Below are 15,478 nucleotides of genomic sequence, written 5' to 3'. Positions count from 1 at the left end.
TAATGAATTAAGTCTGTAGCCTGGCCCTGACTCTGAAATTTAAATTATAATTACTCCTGTGGGGATGGAAGGGGTTATTGCCAGAGAGAGAGAAATAAATTGAAGTGAAGTGCATTTCCACTCTGCTTTTAAGACACGCCGACATGCTACTCAATTTGGCCTCAGTGTAGGTTTTCTATGCATGTGTTTATACCTGAGTGTTTGGGTGTGAACAAAAGCATGAGTTTATGATTGTGTGCTCTCATGCCTCATGGGCCAGCCGTTGATCTCCACAGGTCTCCCTTTATTCTGCAGATTTACAGACTAGTTTTTACACAGTCATCCTTCTTTCTCCTGGTTAATAAGACCTTGTACATTCAGTATTTCCCCTTCTCATTTCAGACAATCAAAGGGCCTCATGGCACCTCTTGACTGTAGGTAAATGTTCCTCCATGCTGTGTGAGCAGGCGAGAAAGAAAGAATTATCAGGAGGGAGAGTTCATATGTGTCAGGAAGCTCGCGCGTTCACGTTTTACAGCTGGTGTGTTTCTCTATCGTTTTTCACCCTCTCTTGTTTGGACGTTATGTCAACTAAATAGTGTGTGTGGAGGTCAGCGTGTGTGTCTGCCTCCTAACTATGATATCACTGCCAGTCATGCTTCACTGGACGTGTCTACTTACTGTACCACGGCATCTCTATTATTATATTGTGAGCCCAATACTCTGTCTCTCTTCCTCTCTCTATAGAGCAAACAAACACGCCAACGGAAGTGTATGCAGTTTACAGTGAGCCTTGTACAGACACGTTAATATCAATACCATGCAAATGATCCTGAAATTTCTTGCACTTTTTTCCTTATATTGCACATACATAGATTTTTGATTGCTGAAAGTATTTTACTTGTATTTCACTGTTGTCTTTCTTCCTCCACTGATACTAATGCTGCTATTCTCACACCCTCTTAACACTTCTTTTTTCTTACACACAACATCATGGAGTGACTAAAAAAAGTAAATACCAGCCAGCATTTTCAATTGAATTATCCAGCATGACAGTGTGCGCCAGGGAGTGAATCAGCTTTGGGTACAAAAAAATAAATAAAATACAATTCATACAATGATAGAAACGTAAATGTGTTGCTTTCAAACTAATGCATTTTGGTCATGTTAAGGATGGAGGGAGGAAGCCGGAAACATTTTCTTCCACAGCTGTTTCAGACTGACACTCCTCTCCTCGTGGCCGTCGTACCAAACACTGAGGGAAACACAAATGTTCAGTGGGGAACTCTTTCCTTTGTAATGGACTGACTTTTGGAGGGTAAAGTTTAATGGAGAAGATAAAGAGCCCACATTCTAATTGCAACAGTGTATAGTTTATAAAATGTTGTTTTGTGCATTCGCTGTATATTTCTGCATCGTCTTTACCAAAATGGGTGAACTTCCTTTTTTGTCTGAAAAGAACAAAGTGAGGAAACATTACAAAAAGGCACAGCTATTAAGTGAAATTAAATTTGCCCATTTTCCCTCTGTTCGACTCGACTAGAAATGCCAGCTCTACATTTTCAAATAAGGACTGTTAAAGGACATATTCTGCCCTTTCCTCTCTATTAATGAAATGTCAGGCTATTGACCTGACTTTCTCTTTTATGCTAATTTGCCGCCCTCTTTGACCTTTCACCCCTGTCTCTGTGATGTTTCAGAGCGTGTGGAGGTCCTTGCACAACCTGAAAGATGTCGGTGTGGTGCAGGTGAAGGTCATCAGGGCTGAGGGACTGATGGCAGCAGATGTCACAGGTAAGAAGTCCAAACAACAGGACTGTAAGCTCTGCAGATGTCAGACACATTGTTAAAAGTCAGTCTCTTTTGTCCCCACTCTTGTATTTACACTCATATATTCATACGCTTAGATAATCAGGCTGTTGTCTTGCCATTTCCATTGATACTTTTCTATCGGATTGAACACTGAAGAACATCTGATAGGAAATACTACAATTATAAGAGTCTTTTTTTTTGCTTTACATAACTTTTGCTTGAGTTTTGCATCCATACATTGAACAATCTATTCTCCACCTGCAATCTTCCATAAATCTAGCCACAGATAAAGTCAGGGTGTGGTTTTGGTTTAAGGGATGATCTCCGACGGGAATCCTCGGAGCGAGTTAAAGTCTACTTTGTGCAGGACGCTAAATTTGTCTCTGCATTTTTAGCAAAAGATGCAGGCTGCTCATTTGAATAATAGAGAAAAAGTACATATTTGAACCAACAAATCTCTCTCCCTCCTCCTCCCTCCCCCCGCTCCTTCTCTGCTTGCTCTCTCTGAATCCTCCATTCTCCATTAATTCTTACTTTTAATTAGGTCTACAGTGGACAGGCCTAGTTTTTCACTCTGTATTATCTAGTAGAGAGAGAAGGAAGTGTGTGTGTGTCTGTGTGAGTGTGTCTGAGAGAGAGAGAGAGAGAGAGAGTCTAGAGTTTTTTCTCCATTTGAAACAGCCACAGTACCATTAGCCAATACAGAGTGGAGCTGGTTGATTTGGGTTATTGCGTGGAGCGACCGGAGCAGCCGGAGTGCGGGGCTAATGGCTCTCTGGCTCTTGTATTTCACTCGGAGCAGAAATTTGCTCCGTGACCTTGTTGTAGAGCTCATCATTCAGTCTGAGCTTCACGGATCCTTTTAAAAAAAAGCAGAAGAGTAAAACTGTGGAAATGTAATGTCTATTGGCTGTTTGTTTGCCTTTCACTTAGTGTCTGTTGGTTTGGCGTGGTGATAGAGAATGTGTTTGATTCCCTAGTCCTTACAGCCAGTGGTGATTTGAAATTATTACTACGGGCGGACGTCACAAGTGCAGCTTGTCTTCTGGTAGTTTACACAGAAAGTTCCACAGCTGAATATAAAACAAAAGGGAGAAAGTGTTACATTTAGATTTGACAATCCACCGTAAACTTGCTTTTTTTGGACTTGGTGTCATTGTGTCATGGGACAGTGTTTAATTAGACTTGAAAAGAATAAGAAGACATTTTGACTTACAGTATAGGAGAATTGTTTTTCCACATGTACATGTCAACATTTTGTTGCCATATTTGTTCCAGATGATTTCCACCTGAATCCTTCATAGCTTGAATTTCATTGTAGTGCCTAGGTCAAGGGTTTTTTTTAAAAAAGTGCTTGTTTTTTGGATAAAAGTGCATAAACTGCTTTAAATTGTAACTGCATTGCTTTCATAAAAAATTGTTTCACATCGGTTCAGCCACATCATAAAGGATGCCAAGTCTACTTTCAGACACTTGACACTTTTTTTAAAAACATTCTTTTCCTTGAATTTGTCACTCTTCCTGAGAGTCCTACCACAAAACATATTTTTTGATGGCATCTGATTAAATGTGATGAAGTGAAATAATAATTTTGAGTTTACATATGTGTAAATGAATATGTCGTTTACAACAGATGTAAGTTACTGGAAAAGCTTGAAAATGCACCTTGAAAATGGTTGAGAAGTGCTTAAGTTACAGCTGAAGAGGTTTTCACACATAACTTAAGAGATCTCAAGTCCAATTTGTAAGCTTATTTGAATTTTTAAATTCTTAAAGCAAAAAATAAGTATGTTTCCATTGTTCACCAGAAAACATGAAAACATTTTCTTACGGCCAGAGTAACCCCACAAAGATGGATACAGTAGATAAACTGATAGAGATAACAGACAGGCAGAGGGTTATTTCTCTATGGCTTATTCCTGTTTTGAGTCTGACGCTGTGTGTGTGTGTGTGTGTGTGTGTCTGTGTGTGTGTGTCTGTGTGTGTCACTGGCAGAAACAATAGCTCCGTAAGAGCCACATAAGAGCCCTCACCACATGAACACCCTATTTTAACAGCCCAGACCAAGAGAGGGTCAGGAACAAGGTGAGAGAGAAACAGACGGACAGACAGACAGGGAGGGAGAGAGAGGGGAGGTCAGCGAGAGAGAGAAAGAGTTCACCATCTCTCTCTCCCATTCACGCTGCCTGTCTCCTCTCCTGTCTTCTCCCCTCCTCCTCTTCCTCTTCCTCCCTTTCTCTCTCTCTCTCTCTCTCTAATTGAAGTGTTTTTGTGGAGTAGCTCCTCTCCAGCCCGAGTAGGATAACTGAAAATAGTCTCTAAAACCAACAATCCCTTTTGTCTGCCAGCTCTTGTCCCTCTGAGTGGATGCTATACTGTTAGAGCATTTCAGTAGTAACACACACACACACACACACACACACATGCACTTCCAGGAGCAGAACCACAGCATGTGTAGACTTCTCTTCGTCTTTTTTCGCTCAAATTTGAAACAAAACCTGTCAGGAAAGTGTAGTTTTTCCACTGCATCACTTGACACATGGAGGGCTACTGTACATATTCTTGTATGGTTCATTAAAAGTGATTAGGAAATGGAAAATAAATGCAACAAAAATGCATAATTTACATTTTAAAGTCTGAATCATAATTAGTTGTGATTATACATGAGAGCGTGCGCTCCCTCTCTGAACACAAACTCCTCACTAACTCCACGCTTCCTGCGAGGCAATTACCGAGCGCTCCCTCGCCTCCGTACTGTATCCATCCTCCACACTTATCTCAGGGCACCCTGAAATGAGTTTGAGCCCGCTCCTCCCTGCAAACCATCTTCCAGCGCCACGGAGACGGGACCCAGAGGGGGGAGGAGCTTTGCTTGGACATTACCTGGATGATCTCTGAGTGGCGCTCAAACCTGAGCGTGTAATTGGTTAAGACAGCCGCCTCTGGTGCTGGCGGCCAATAAGGTGAAAGTTCATCACCAATGACAACTGGCTCTCTGCGGCAACACAGCCTGCCATGTCATTAAAAACAGAATATTAGAGAGAAAATGGGGGAGGGACGAGGTTGAGCGGGAATAATTTCCATCTCTTAATTTGGGTGATTGGATTTAAATTTAATCAGACTTGATTTGTGGGGACAACATTATAATCGTTTATGCTATGGAAGCTCCGGGATGATTAAGGAGGATTTCAGGACTACACTACTGTAAAAATGTTAATGAAAACTTCTGCCAAAATATTTTTTTTTGTGTGTTTACGATTTGATTATACATTTTGGAGTGTATTCATCTAAGGAATTGTATTTTAATACAATACGTACAGTAGTTTATGTGCTATGCAAGCAATTCATATGGTGGACAAAGTATATACAGTGAGACGCATTGGGAAGTACTTGAGTCCGTAGTCTTTTGTCTGTTTTAATGTATCCTGTTTTCCATCGTAGGAGTCATAGCTGTCAATATCCACTTCAAACACTCTACATCAATAAAGCGCCACAAACAGATATGAAAGGCAACACCTACGGCTCAGCATTGATCACGGTGACATTTACTTTTCACACCCACTAAATGTCCTGCCCTTGTCACAACATTTGAAGAAAATCACACCAATCAATGACACACACACACACACAGATGGACATACACCAGCACATCCACAAATGCAGCGGGGGGCTTTGAACTCAATCCCAACTTTATCGAGTCTTATTATGCAACGCGGCTGCTGTGCTAATATTTCAGTACTCTCGATATTTTCCCCAGGAAGTCGTCTGGGACATATTCTTTTTTAACTTCCTGACCCAGCCTTTTCAAGTGATAAGCACGAACAAACAGCGCAACAGCTCCCAACAGTTTTAATAAAAAATAATGATCAAAGCCAGAATTAAGAGTCGTGTTGTTTTTAGTTCATTCTGAGGCAAATCGAAGGGAGGTGGGCTGGCAGGCATGGGGAGCCAGTCTCACTCCTTTCCGTGTACAAAGAAATTGAAATGTGAGATGTTAGTAAACAAATAGAGAATATATAGGACATTACTGGTTTTGATTATTATAGTACAGTACGCTATTCTCAGGAGGAGGAACTCACTCTGTGATTTTGTTTATTTCTCCTCCCGGTCGCTCTCCACACAGTTACATAACTGTAGTAAATTCTGAATTGAAAGTTTTGTTGGAATGAATTAGCATTAATGAATATGATTTATGGTGAGCCATATATCATATCTGTTTTATAACGTGGAAGGGTCTTTAAAGTTCTCACGTGGTGTATTAAAGTTTTATCTTTTGGCAGCGACAGGCCTCTCAAATAATTTCATTTATTATCCTTGTGTTTTTCAGCTGATTTATTCTGTAAGATAAATCCACATGTGTATATATGTTTTGTTATTATTACTGTAAAATGTCACTTGTGTTATTGATGAAGCTGTGATTGCTGCCAGTTTATAAAAACTCCCTGCAATAAACATGAGAGTAACATTTCAATTTTAATAGCCCAAACCCTTTCACTGTTTTTATTAATTTACATTGCTGTCAACAGAACAAAGCAGAAGGGATGATGAGGAGGTATTCTCTGTCATTCTTTCATCATTTTATCCTCATGTTGTTCTTGCTTTCACTCATTTTTTTTTTTTCCACGGCGCCGTTGCCGCTCCCGTCTCGCCGCTCGCTTGGAGTCGCTAATCATGGACCTGCTATGTTTCTCACACCCCTGCTCGGCTGTTTTTATCGTCTACTTTGAACTTCTCTGGCCTTCAGAGCCACATCGCCCTCTGTGTTCCCAGCACCATCTATTCTCTAAGTCTTCTCTCTCTTTCACCCTCCCACCCCCTCCTTGTGACTGCCCAGGGCACAGTTGTCCTGGAGCTTATCTTCTAGTTGTCCATGTTCCCAGGGTGTTGATAGAAACGGCTTGCAGCTGTTCCACTGATATACTGTCTTATGATATATGCGGCATCGGGCCGAAAATGAATGAATCATATTATTACACTTCTGATAAGTCCAGGGTATAGGAGCTGTCATGTGGTATAGATGGGGATGCTATATACTATATGTCTTAATAATATAAAGGGACTGGAGATAGACAAAAGCTGGTGGAATTACTTAAGATTCTCAATTTCTTAGAAACCTCAAGCTTACAAAAGTTTACCATCTACTCTATTTATGTGTCTGTTTTCACTAACAAGGTCGTTCCTTTCTTTTTTTTGTCCTGTGCAGGTAAGAGTGACCCATTCTGTGTCGTGGAGCTGAGTAACGATCGGCTGCAGACGCACACTGTCTACAAAAACCTCAACCCCGAGTGGAACAAGGTCTTCACTTTGTGAGTGGCTTTTAAAATACCCATATGTGTGCCAGCACACAGACACATTAAATTCTTATTCACTGGGGTGTTGAAATTAAAAATGGATTTCTTTAACCGACATGTTTCTTTGAATTAAAGACTGGTAACGTCAGAGCAACAGTCCCAATATGAAAAAAAAGAAATATAAATACATTCTTTAAATTGATAGTATTGATAAAAATATTTGTTGTGTTTTTTTTTTTTTAAATTGTGGGCCAATCTGAGCGTTGAAAAAAATATGTAATTATCATAGTTTATAGTTTTGAATGCTATTTTTTCTTGATGAACTGGAACGCGGAAGAAAAAAATCACAATCATTGTTATTGCTTATTTAATAATGTTTTAAAATATATTGTATTCCTACAAAATTAAAAATCCAGGAAGGCATTAACATAGTATAAAAAGAAGGCTTAACACATTGTTCTTTCTTCGAAAAAGATTTTTTTTTCAAGTATAGAGTTATACTGAGGCGATAGTTAAATGTTAATGTAGTTTAACTCGACATAATTCTCTATATATAATGCAATTTCATTCCAGGAGTACAAACCTGTGAATTCCCTGTGATGGGACGGATTAATTTAGTCTTTCTTTGAGTGCACATCTTTCTCATAGCCTCCTTTCTATACATATCATCAGCCATCTTCCTGCTAGCCTAGTTTTCAAAAGATGACACGTCTGAGCCTCACACTTAAGTTCTACTTAGCTCATGCACTAATGTAGAGCAATATTACATAAAGCACTTTAATGGGGATTTTTAAACATTTATGTAAATGTAATACAGGGTATTCAAACAGAAAGCATTTGTTATGCCTCGTATAGTGTTTCAGATTCTGAACTCTTCTCTGTGTGTTTTAAATATTTAAAAGGAGCTTGTGCTTGATGTGATAGCTCTCACACCTTTGTTGCTCATATTTCAGTATATATGTCTCTGGTGTTGTCTTTGTGTGTGGTCCAGTAATGTGAAGGACATCCACTCGGTCCTCGAGGTCACTGTTTACGACGAGGACCGAGACAGAAGTGCAGACTTCCTGGGGAAAGTGGCAATTCCTTTACTAAATGTGAGTCAAAGGCACTTTTCTCTGTGCGCTTCTTGTTCTTTTCCTTTGGGGATAATAGAGAGAACATAGAGGAACGGAGAGAATTAAAACATGCAGTGGAAGATATAAAAAGCAGAGGTTATTTTTGCAACTACACAGATGAGACTTTTATTATTTCACAAAGAGGAAGAGATGACAGGAAGGAGAGAAAATGGAAGAGAGGCCGAGAAAAAAAGAAGAGATTGATAGGTGAGAAGAAAGAAAGTGAGGGGATGAAAATGACGCTGATCGAGAGATGGAACGATGCGATTTAGAGAATAAAGTGTCTCTTATATTTGAAAATATAGATAGCATGTGAAAGAGCTGTGTGTCTAATATATCTATGCTCTGCTGTACAGTATGATTCCCCAGGATAGTTAATTTCTGTTTGACAGAGCCGAGCTGCACTGGGTAATGAACAGGTACTTGTCAGAGTTGCCACAGTTGTTTTGGGTTCCCTGTCAGCGCCAGCAGCTGGGGTTCAAAGGTGGCCCGGGGAGCCGATTCAGCCGGGTATTGCCAGACAGACGCCTGTCATGTCCCTCTCCCACAGATCCAAAATGGAGAACGCAAAGCCTACGCCTTGAAAAGCAAGGAGCTGACAGGGCCAACAAAAGGGGTCATCTTTCTCGAAATAGACGTGATTTTTAATGCTGTAAGTCCTCCTTTTGCTTTTTTGATTCTCCTCCCTGATTTTTTTTTATATTTTGCCCCCCCACCCCCCACTATCCTCTCCCTCCATCCCCGCTTGTTCCCTCCACCCCCCCACGCTGCTGTTGTCTCTATTCTGTTTGTCACCCCCCCTCTCCCTCGCTTCCATCTCATCCCTCGTCCCTTGTCCCTCGTCCTCGTTTTGGCTTTAATTATCGAAGACTCCCTCTCAACAGCCTTTGTTCGCCCATTCACCATCGCTGTGTGTGTCCTATAGCGGCCATCTTACAGCTATCTCTCCCGCTCTCCTTAGCCTCTGACATGGGGCACGCTCGACACATCTGCTGCAATGTTTTACCAATACGCCATGTGTTGGAAAACCATTCAAAGTAATCTAAATTTAGTTGCTCGCTAATTCCTATCATCTTTATCTGTATTATTTTAAGTTAATGTCATTTCACTCTCACCGTTTGCTGTGTATGACACTGCGTGTGCTCGCTCCGTCCTCCAGGTGAAGGCTGGTCTCAGGACGTTGATTCCCATTGAGCAGAAGTACATCGAGGAGGAGCCCAGAGTGTCCAAACAGGTACATCAGCAGCCAGCACTATTCTTCTACCGCTCTGACTCGTTTTTATCTGTGTCCACCACTGCTCAACTGTCTGAAGCAAAACCAACAAGCCTGGAGAGTGGCATCTTGTAAACCACAACAACTGTGTGGGCAAGATACAACAGGATGATTGAAGGAAAAACAGCATTTCGTTTCTTTTTTTTTTTCCCTTCCCTCCTCTCTCCCTTCTCCCATCTCTCCCCCCCTCACATCCACTCTGAGTGGTGAATAGAAATGTCAAGCTGTCAGCTCTGGGGTGCATAAGTAGATTGGCCATCCTTATAGTTGGCCCTCTTTGCCACTGCTGCTTTGCACTTCATTGTCACGCCGCTCAGTGTGGCGGCACCACAAAGGGCTGAATAGTAGGGGCTGGCCCACATCAGACATGTCATATGAGTGACCGTTTGGGCTCAGCAGTCAATGCTGCTCCATACACAGCCGAGCATAGCCCAGCACAGCGCAGCTCACACACACACCGGCTCCCATACCATCCTTTTGTCAGCCCTCCTTCTATTCCCTTCTTTCCTCACTGTTTCGGCCTTCTCTGCCGCTCTCTGTATCGGCCCTACTCCGCGCTTTTCTCCCAAGTGCAGAATCCTTTTTTTCATCTCCATTTCACCTCTGACTCGCAGAGATGACCCATGTCAGCGTCTCGCAATGATGATGTCACTGGCTGCTTTGGAGGGATTGCCCCGTGAGGGCTCTTTTGTGTGGTAGCAGCTCCCCTGCTGTCGCTTGCTGCTTAGTGTGCAGACACACACGCAGAGAAAAGAAAAGAAAAAAGCACATAAGCTGTCTGCCAAACAAAACCATTTAATTGTAATTATGACATTTTGACTGAATAAATGACTTTACCACTTTTCTAAATGTTTTTAAGGAATAACTCAAGGCTCTCTTTGAAATAACTCATGAAAAATTAAATGTTCTTATCAAGGCAGTTATGGCAATAATGAGCCCAGAAGAGTACAGCATGTACATCAAGTACATGCGCTGAGGAACGTGAAAATGGATGATTCACAGTCTCGGTGTCCTCAGGGTCTGTGTGTCCCCAGCAGGACACCATACAGTCATCCTCAGTTTGGCAACAAAACGCTTCACATAATTATACACAGAGAAGGAGGAATCCTCCTCTCATCTAGCATCAAAGCAGCCAAGCCACCCCTAACCACATGCAAATCCACTCAGAAGCACAATAGACTTTACAGTAGTGCTACAAACACATGCTGCATACTCACGGCATACACACATTCAAACACACACACCATTTCCCAGAGAGTAAAATAATGGCCTAGAATTTTTTGAACAGCGATCTGCAGAGACGGTGTGTCCTTTGGGAGCACTTTCTCCTGGTGGTGACCTGATTGGGTGGTTGGTGTTCTGCGCTGCTGTTATGCTATTCCCTCAATGACTGGCAACCCAGGGGGAGGACAGCAGTTAGCCAGTTGTCTCATATTTGGCCAAATGCATGGAGAACCCTCAGGGAGGACCGTCCAGGGACTGTGCTGGAAATTGTTATTATCGTACTTAACTTTATCACTGGGAGAGGAGACTTAAAGGAACATTGTGAGTCAGCTCGTCACTCTTTGTCCTATACACCGGTCCACGTCCATATATAGCTATCTAAAGAAGGAAAACACACCGATGTCCTCATGCTGTCCTCAGTGCTGTCATCATGTTGTAATATATTATTATAATATTGAAGCCAGAGTGAGGTCAAAGCTGCAAATCTCAAGTTGTAAAACTTAATGCTCCAGTTAACTTTTTAAAAGTGACAGCAGAATGAGACACTACAGGGTTTGACAGACTTGCTGACAGTTTGTCATTTTAACTAAGTCGCTAATTACATGATGTAACATATTTACTTATTAAATGGTGATGAATTTAGACCTTCACTAAACATGAAGGAGAGAGAATTGACCTCTTTAACAGTATTTCCTCACAAATGTCTAGATCAGAGATGGGCTGTCAAAGCAGCGTTTATGTTTGTCGGGAGATCATTATGCTCCTGCTTACTTTGTCTTTTAATACGACTTTCCATATAGTATACATGTGCAGCTAATGTGGAAAAGTCATAGAACCCTGAAGTGCTTTTTCCATTTATTCTCAGCTACCTGTCACACACACACTGTGTTATTAAGTCTGTTTTTTCAATTATGTTTAGGAACTGAATCTAGAACTACATCGTGTATATAACGCCATGTTGTCTTCCTTGCTACAGTATCTGTCTGACCTTGTTTTAAATCTTAACTTGTTCTGTCTCTGCTTACGTTCTAGCTGTTGTTGCGCAACTTCAACAGAGTTAGGCGCTGCATCATGTTCCTGATCAACACGGGCTGCTACATCAACAGCTGCTTCGAATGGGACTCTCCACAGAGGAGCATCTGTGCTTTTGTGGTACGTAGAGACGCACTTTACATACTGTACACACTCCGATAAATTGTAGCGTATCACATACAAAGTTGCACATTCATCAGACATGAAGAACTGAAACAGGCCCTTGTACACTTATTATTGATTTTGTTTATCAAGAGTTAAATGTAGGGGAAGTACAGTTTAATGTAGTTGTAGAAAAAATATCTCACACTTTTTGGATGAACCTTAATGAACCCATTCATATTGATGGATCAATACTACTCGTAATATAGTGGCTGACAATACTCATATAATTCACTGATTACACTGCCAGTTAGCATCTGCATACATGCAGTAGGGGAGAACCAGGCTCACAGAGGCTGTAGGACCATTTCTGCTAACAAAGTATGGATCCTTCACTGGTAATTGCGCACTCTAACATGAGAGATTGTTGATGTCTCAAGCGCAGTTAAGTACATTACCCCACTACACACTGTTACACACACACTCAAATATCTCGATATGGTGGTCTCGATGAATCCTTTTTCTGGCTTTGTGTTAAATGTACAAGTGCACATGGTATACACATGGCGGCTTTCTGTTTTTACACCCATTCGATGAAAAATGAGCGGAGAGTTGGCGCTGCGGCTTTAAAAACTACTTTAAATGAGACTCGCACACGTCCAAATACTTAGAAAATGCAGCTACAATCTATTGAAGCGTGACAAGCTGTTCCTGCAGACAGTGGAAATGGCAGCTTCTTTCTCTCCTCTTCATCCTCTCTCTCTCTCTCTCTCCCTCCTGTCATCTGTGTCTGGTATTAAAAGGTGAAGTGTAATTGGACAGCAGAGCTATCAGTAAAAGACATTCTCCTGCAGGGCGGTGAGTGGCTGCATGGAGGTTCCTACCCTAAAGATGACAGAGCAGGCATTTAATCCTGTCTGGTTTAGTGTCCTGACTTAAGTAGCTACAGGACAGGTGGACCCGCCCCACCCCAGCCCTTTACCATGGGGGCACTAAGAGTCTCCACAGCCGACATTAGACATTAGCAGCATTTGGCTGTCTGACACCAGTTTCATCTCTGCAGAGGCTGTATGTGTGTGTGTGCGTGTGTGTGTGTGTGTTTGCACAGCAGGTCACAGTGTCATCACAAGACATGGGTCAGAAGAGACATAGTATTGATCAGTTAACATTTTCTCTCCTCGCGTGTGCAAGCGCGCTCTCGTGCGAGCCCGGCGCGTGCATGCACCGCGTTTGCATTTTCGACCACGTAAAGGCTGAACTGGACGCAGCAAGCCCTCGTGTCTTATCTTTTTTAGAAAATAAATGAAAATGTCAGACAAAAAAAAAATGTCAAGGAATTCGCGGAAAACAAGGTCACTTCAGAATTGCCAATCTACATGGTGAATAGAGAGGGGAGGATGCAGCCTTGGAAAGCGCCTCCTCCATCTCAGCACACGCACACGCACGCTTACCTTGTATAGCTCTTCACCCTTTTTTGAAAACAGTGTATCTGAGAGCGTTTCTGAGAACAGTGCCAACTATTCATATTCTCATTGTACTCACTTAAATTTAAAGTATTCAGATGATGATAAAGGATGTATCTAGGCCAAGGACGTTGCGTTTTATAGTTTATACAAAGTCTGAAATTTAGGTGTCATTGTGCTTTTCCTCTCTCCTCCCCCCCCCTCGCTCTTTTGGGAGTCTGTTATCGTAGGAGTACGCACTTAGCTAAAAGCATCAGAGTATTTAGGGCCTCTGCTCTACACAGGTACTCCCTCCCTCCCAACCCTTCCATTTCTTCATCCCTCTCTCATTTCTCCCTCACTTTGAGAGGCCTCTTAATCACTTCGCTCATCTCTTTAAGTGGGTTTTTATGGGGGGCCATCTGGCCAAGGTGGTGCGTTCATGAAGGTGTACGGCTGTGTGTGATTATGGGCATGTGTGTCTGTTCACATGTGCACGTGTGTTTCTTTTCTGGCTGTCTTTCTAGACAGATGTTGCACTTAACTTTTTTCAACGCGGCTGTAGCTACAGAGGTGGAGTTGTGGGCAATTCACCCTCTAAACTTACAAATGTGTGCACTTCTTTGCGGCTAAGTGAGCCTGAGGGGGGCGTTTAAGTGTCTTCAAGTATTTCTGGGGTCTTGTGAATGGAATAGTACATCAAAATGCAGTTGTCATAGTGTGTCACTTCACAACATTCCCTCCATAAAACCGCTCAAATTTTTCTTCATGGTCCCTTACACTCCTTCTGCCCAATTCTGCAATGCCAGCCGCATGTGCATCGCCCATTAGTGCCAGCTGTGATTAGTGTGTACGTTGTGTGTGTTTTGTGTGCATGTGAGAGAAGGAGAGATATCGCATAGTCTCACATGCAGCCTTTCTCTCTCTCTCTTCTCTCTCACACCCACACTGCTGTCACCCACCCATCCCGACAGTGAATCAGCCACCGTGGCAGCTTTGCCTGAGGCGTTGGCACAATGGACGGGACTGGAGTTACCTCCTGTCCTGCATGATGGGTGGTGTCTGTGAACGTGTGTGTGTGTATATGTGTGTGTCTTTGGTGTGTGTGTGTGTGTGTGGGGGGGGGTCTTGGTGTCTCCCTGTCTCAGGGTTAAGCGTCTGCTTCCTCTCTCCACACCTGCAAGCTGAGTGTCTCTCCCTTCTATCCTTCCATCCATCCCTGTTCCTCCTTATCTCTCCCTCCCCTTCCTCTCCCTTTGCTTTCCCTCCCGGAGAGCTGAGGCCATTGTGGGGCTGAGCGGTGTTGGGTTCTGTTCTCCTGCTGCTGCCAGCTCTCCCCACGGCCCCTGCAAGACAAGGCTGTTATTGCCCCGGGGACCGCAGGCCTCAGCAGCTCTTCCTCCAAACAAATTTGCTGTAACTTTATCTGCAATTGGGCCCTGAATTGGGAGCAAATAGAGGCAGCTTTGTGAAGCTCGGGGAAGGGCGAGGGCAGCGAGCTGGGGGTTGTTGGGGAGGCAGGGGAAATGATACCGGGCTCTTTTATGTCAGGCAAAGTAGGACTCTTATCAGGAAGAGAGCCCAGACAAGGGAGCTACTTCTAGAGGAAACTGGAGCACCTATCACCTGCTTTGCATTTAGATAAAAATTCACCCTGCTGAAATAAAAAAAAGGAAAAAAAAAAAAAAAGACAGGTACAGAAGCAACTATTGGAGTGTGTGTGGGTGTGTATGTGTGTGTGTGTGTGTGTTTGCACATTCCTGGCTGGCCGTTTGATACACATGCATACACACACATACAGTGCAGAGACACCATGGCAGTCAGAGGAACACACCACTCCAGGTCTCTTTAAATTGCTCCTTTGACTCCTCTTCAAAGAACCTGTCTAACTTTTAAAAGTTTTAAAGTCGGGAGTTCGTCTTTGCCCACAGCAAGGGACAGCTTTGAAAGATATACTTTCACATTTTACTGCTCTCCTGATTTGCAAAATGAATGATAGTTGAAATATAGTGGCATGACTAACAGAGAATACCAAGTCAGAGTTTAATCACCAGAGATTGAGACTCAACAGAAAAATGTGTAAAGCCTTTTGTTGAGAAGTCGGGGATACAACATCCTCACTTCTCATAGGTGCCAGTGTGCAGGCGCAGCACTGTGGCCATAAAATGGTGGATGCTTTATTTTCATATTCCATGTTATTACAAAATG

At 42.6% G+C, this 15,478-nt stretch overlaps 1 protein-coding gene across 6 annotated transcripts in view; it reads left to right on the top strand.

The window, feature by feature from the left end:
* The window catches only part of mctp1a (multiple C2 domains, transmembrane 1a), a 150,403-nt gene that overhangs the window by 90,161 nt on the left and 44,764 nt on the right, over positions 1-15,478 (top strand). For all 6 annotated transcript variants that reach the window (XM_084360087.1, XM_084360088.1, XM_084360090.1 and 3 more), the window contains 6 exons: positions 1,680-1,773; positions 6,995-7,097; positions 8,074-8,176; positions 8,748-8,849; positions 9,357-9,431; positions 11,727-11,846. In XM_084360087.1, coding sequence (XP_084216213.1) covers positions 1,680-1,773; positions 6,995-7,097; positions 8,074-8,176; positions 8,748-8,849; positions 9,357-9,431; positions 11,727-11,846 — 597 coding nt within the window. The remainder of the gene's footprint in view (positions 1-1,679; positions 1,774-6,994; positions 7,098-8,073; positions 8,177-8,747; positions 8,850-9,356; positions 9,432-11,726; positions 11,847-15,478) is intronic.

This window comes from Pagrus pagrus (assembly GCF_965226575.1).
Source record: "Pagrus pagrus genome assembly, chromosome: 8".
NCBI lineage: Eukaryota > Metazoa > Chordata > Actinopteri > Spariformes > Sparidae > Pagrus > Pagrus pagrus.
This window is presented reverse-complemented; position numbering and strand designations above follow the sequence as displayed.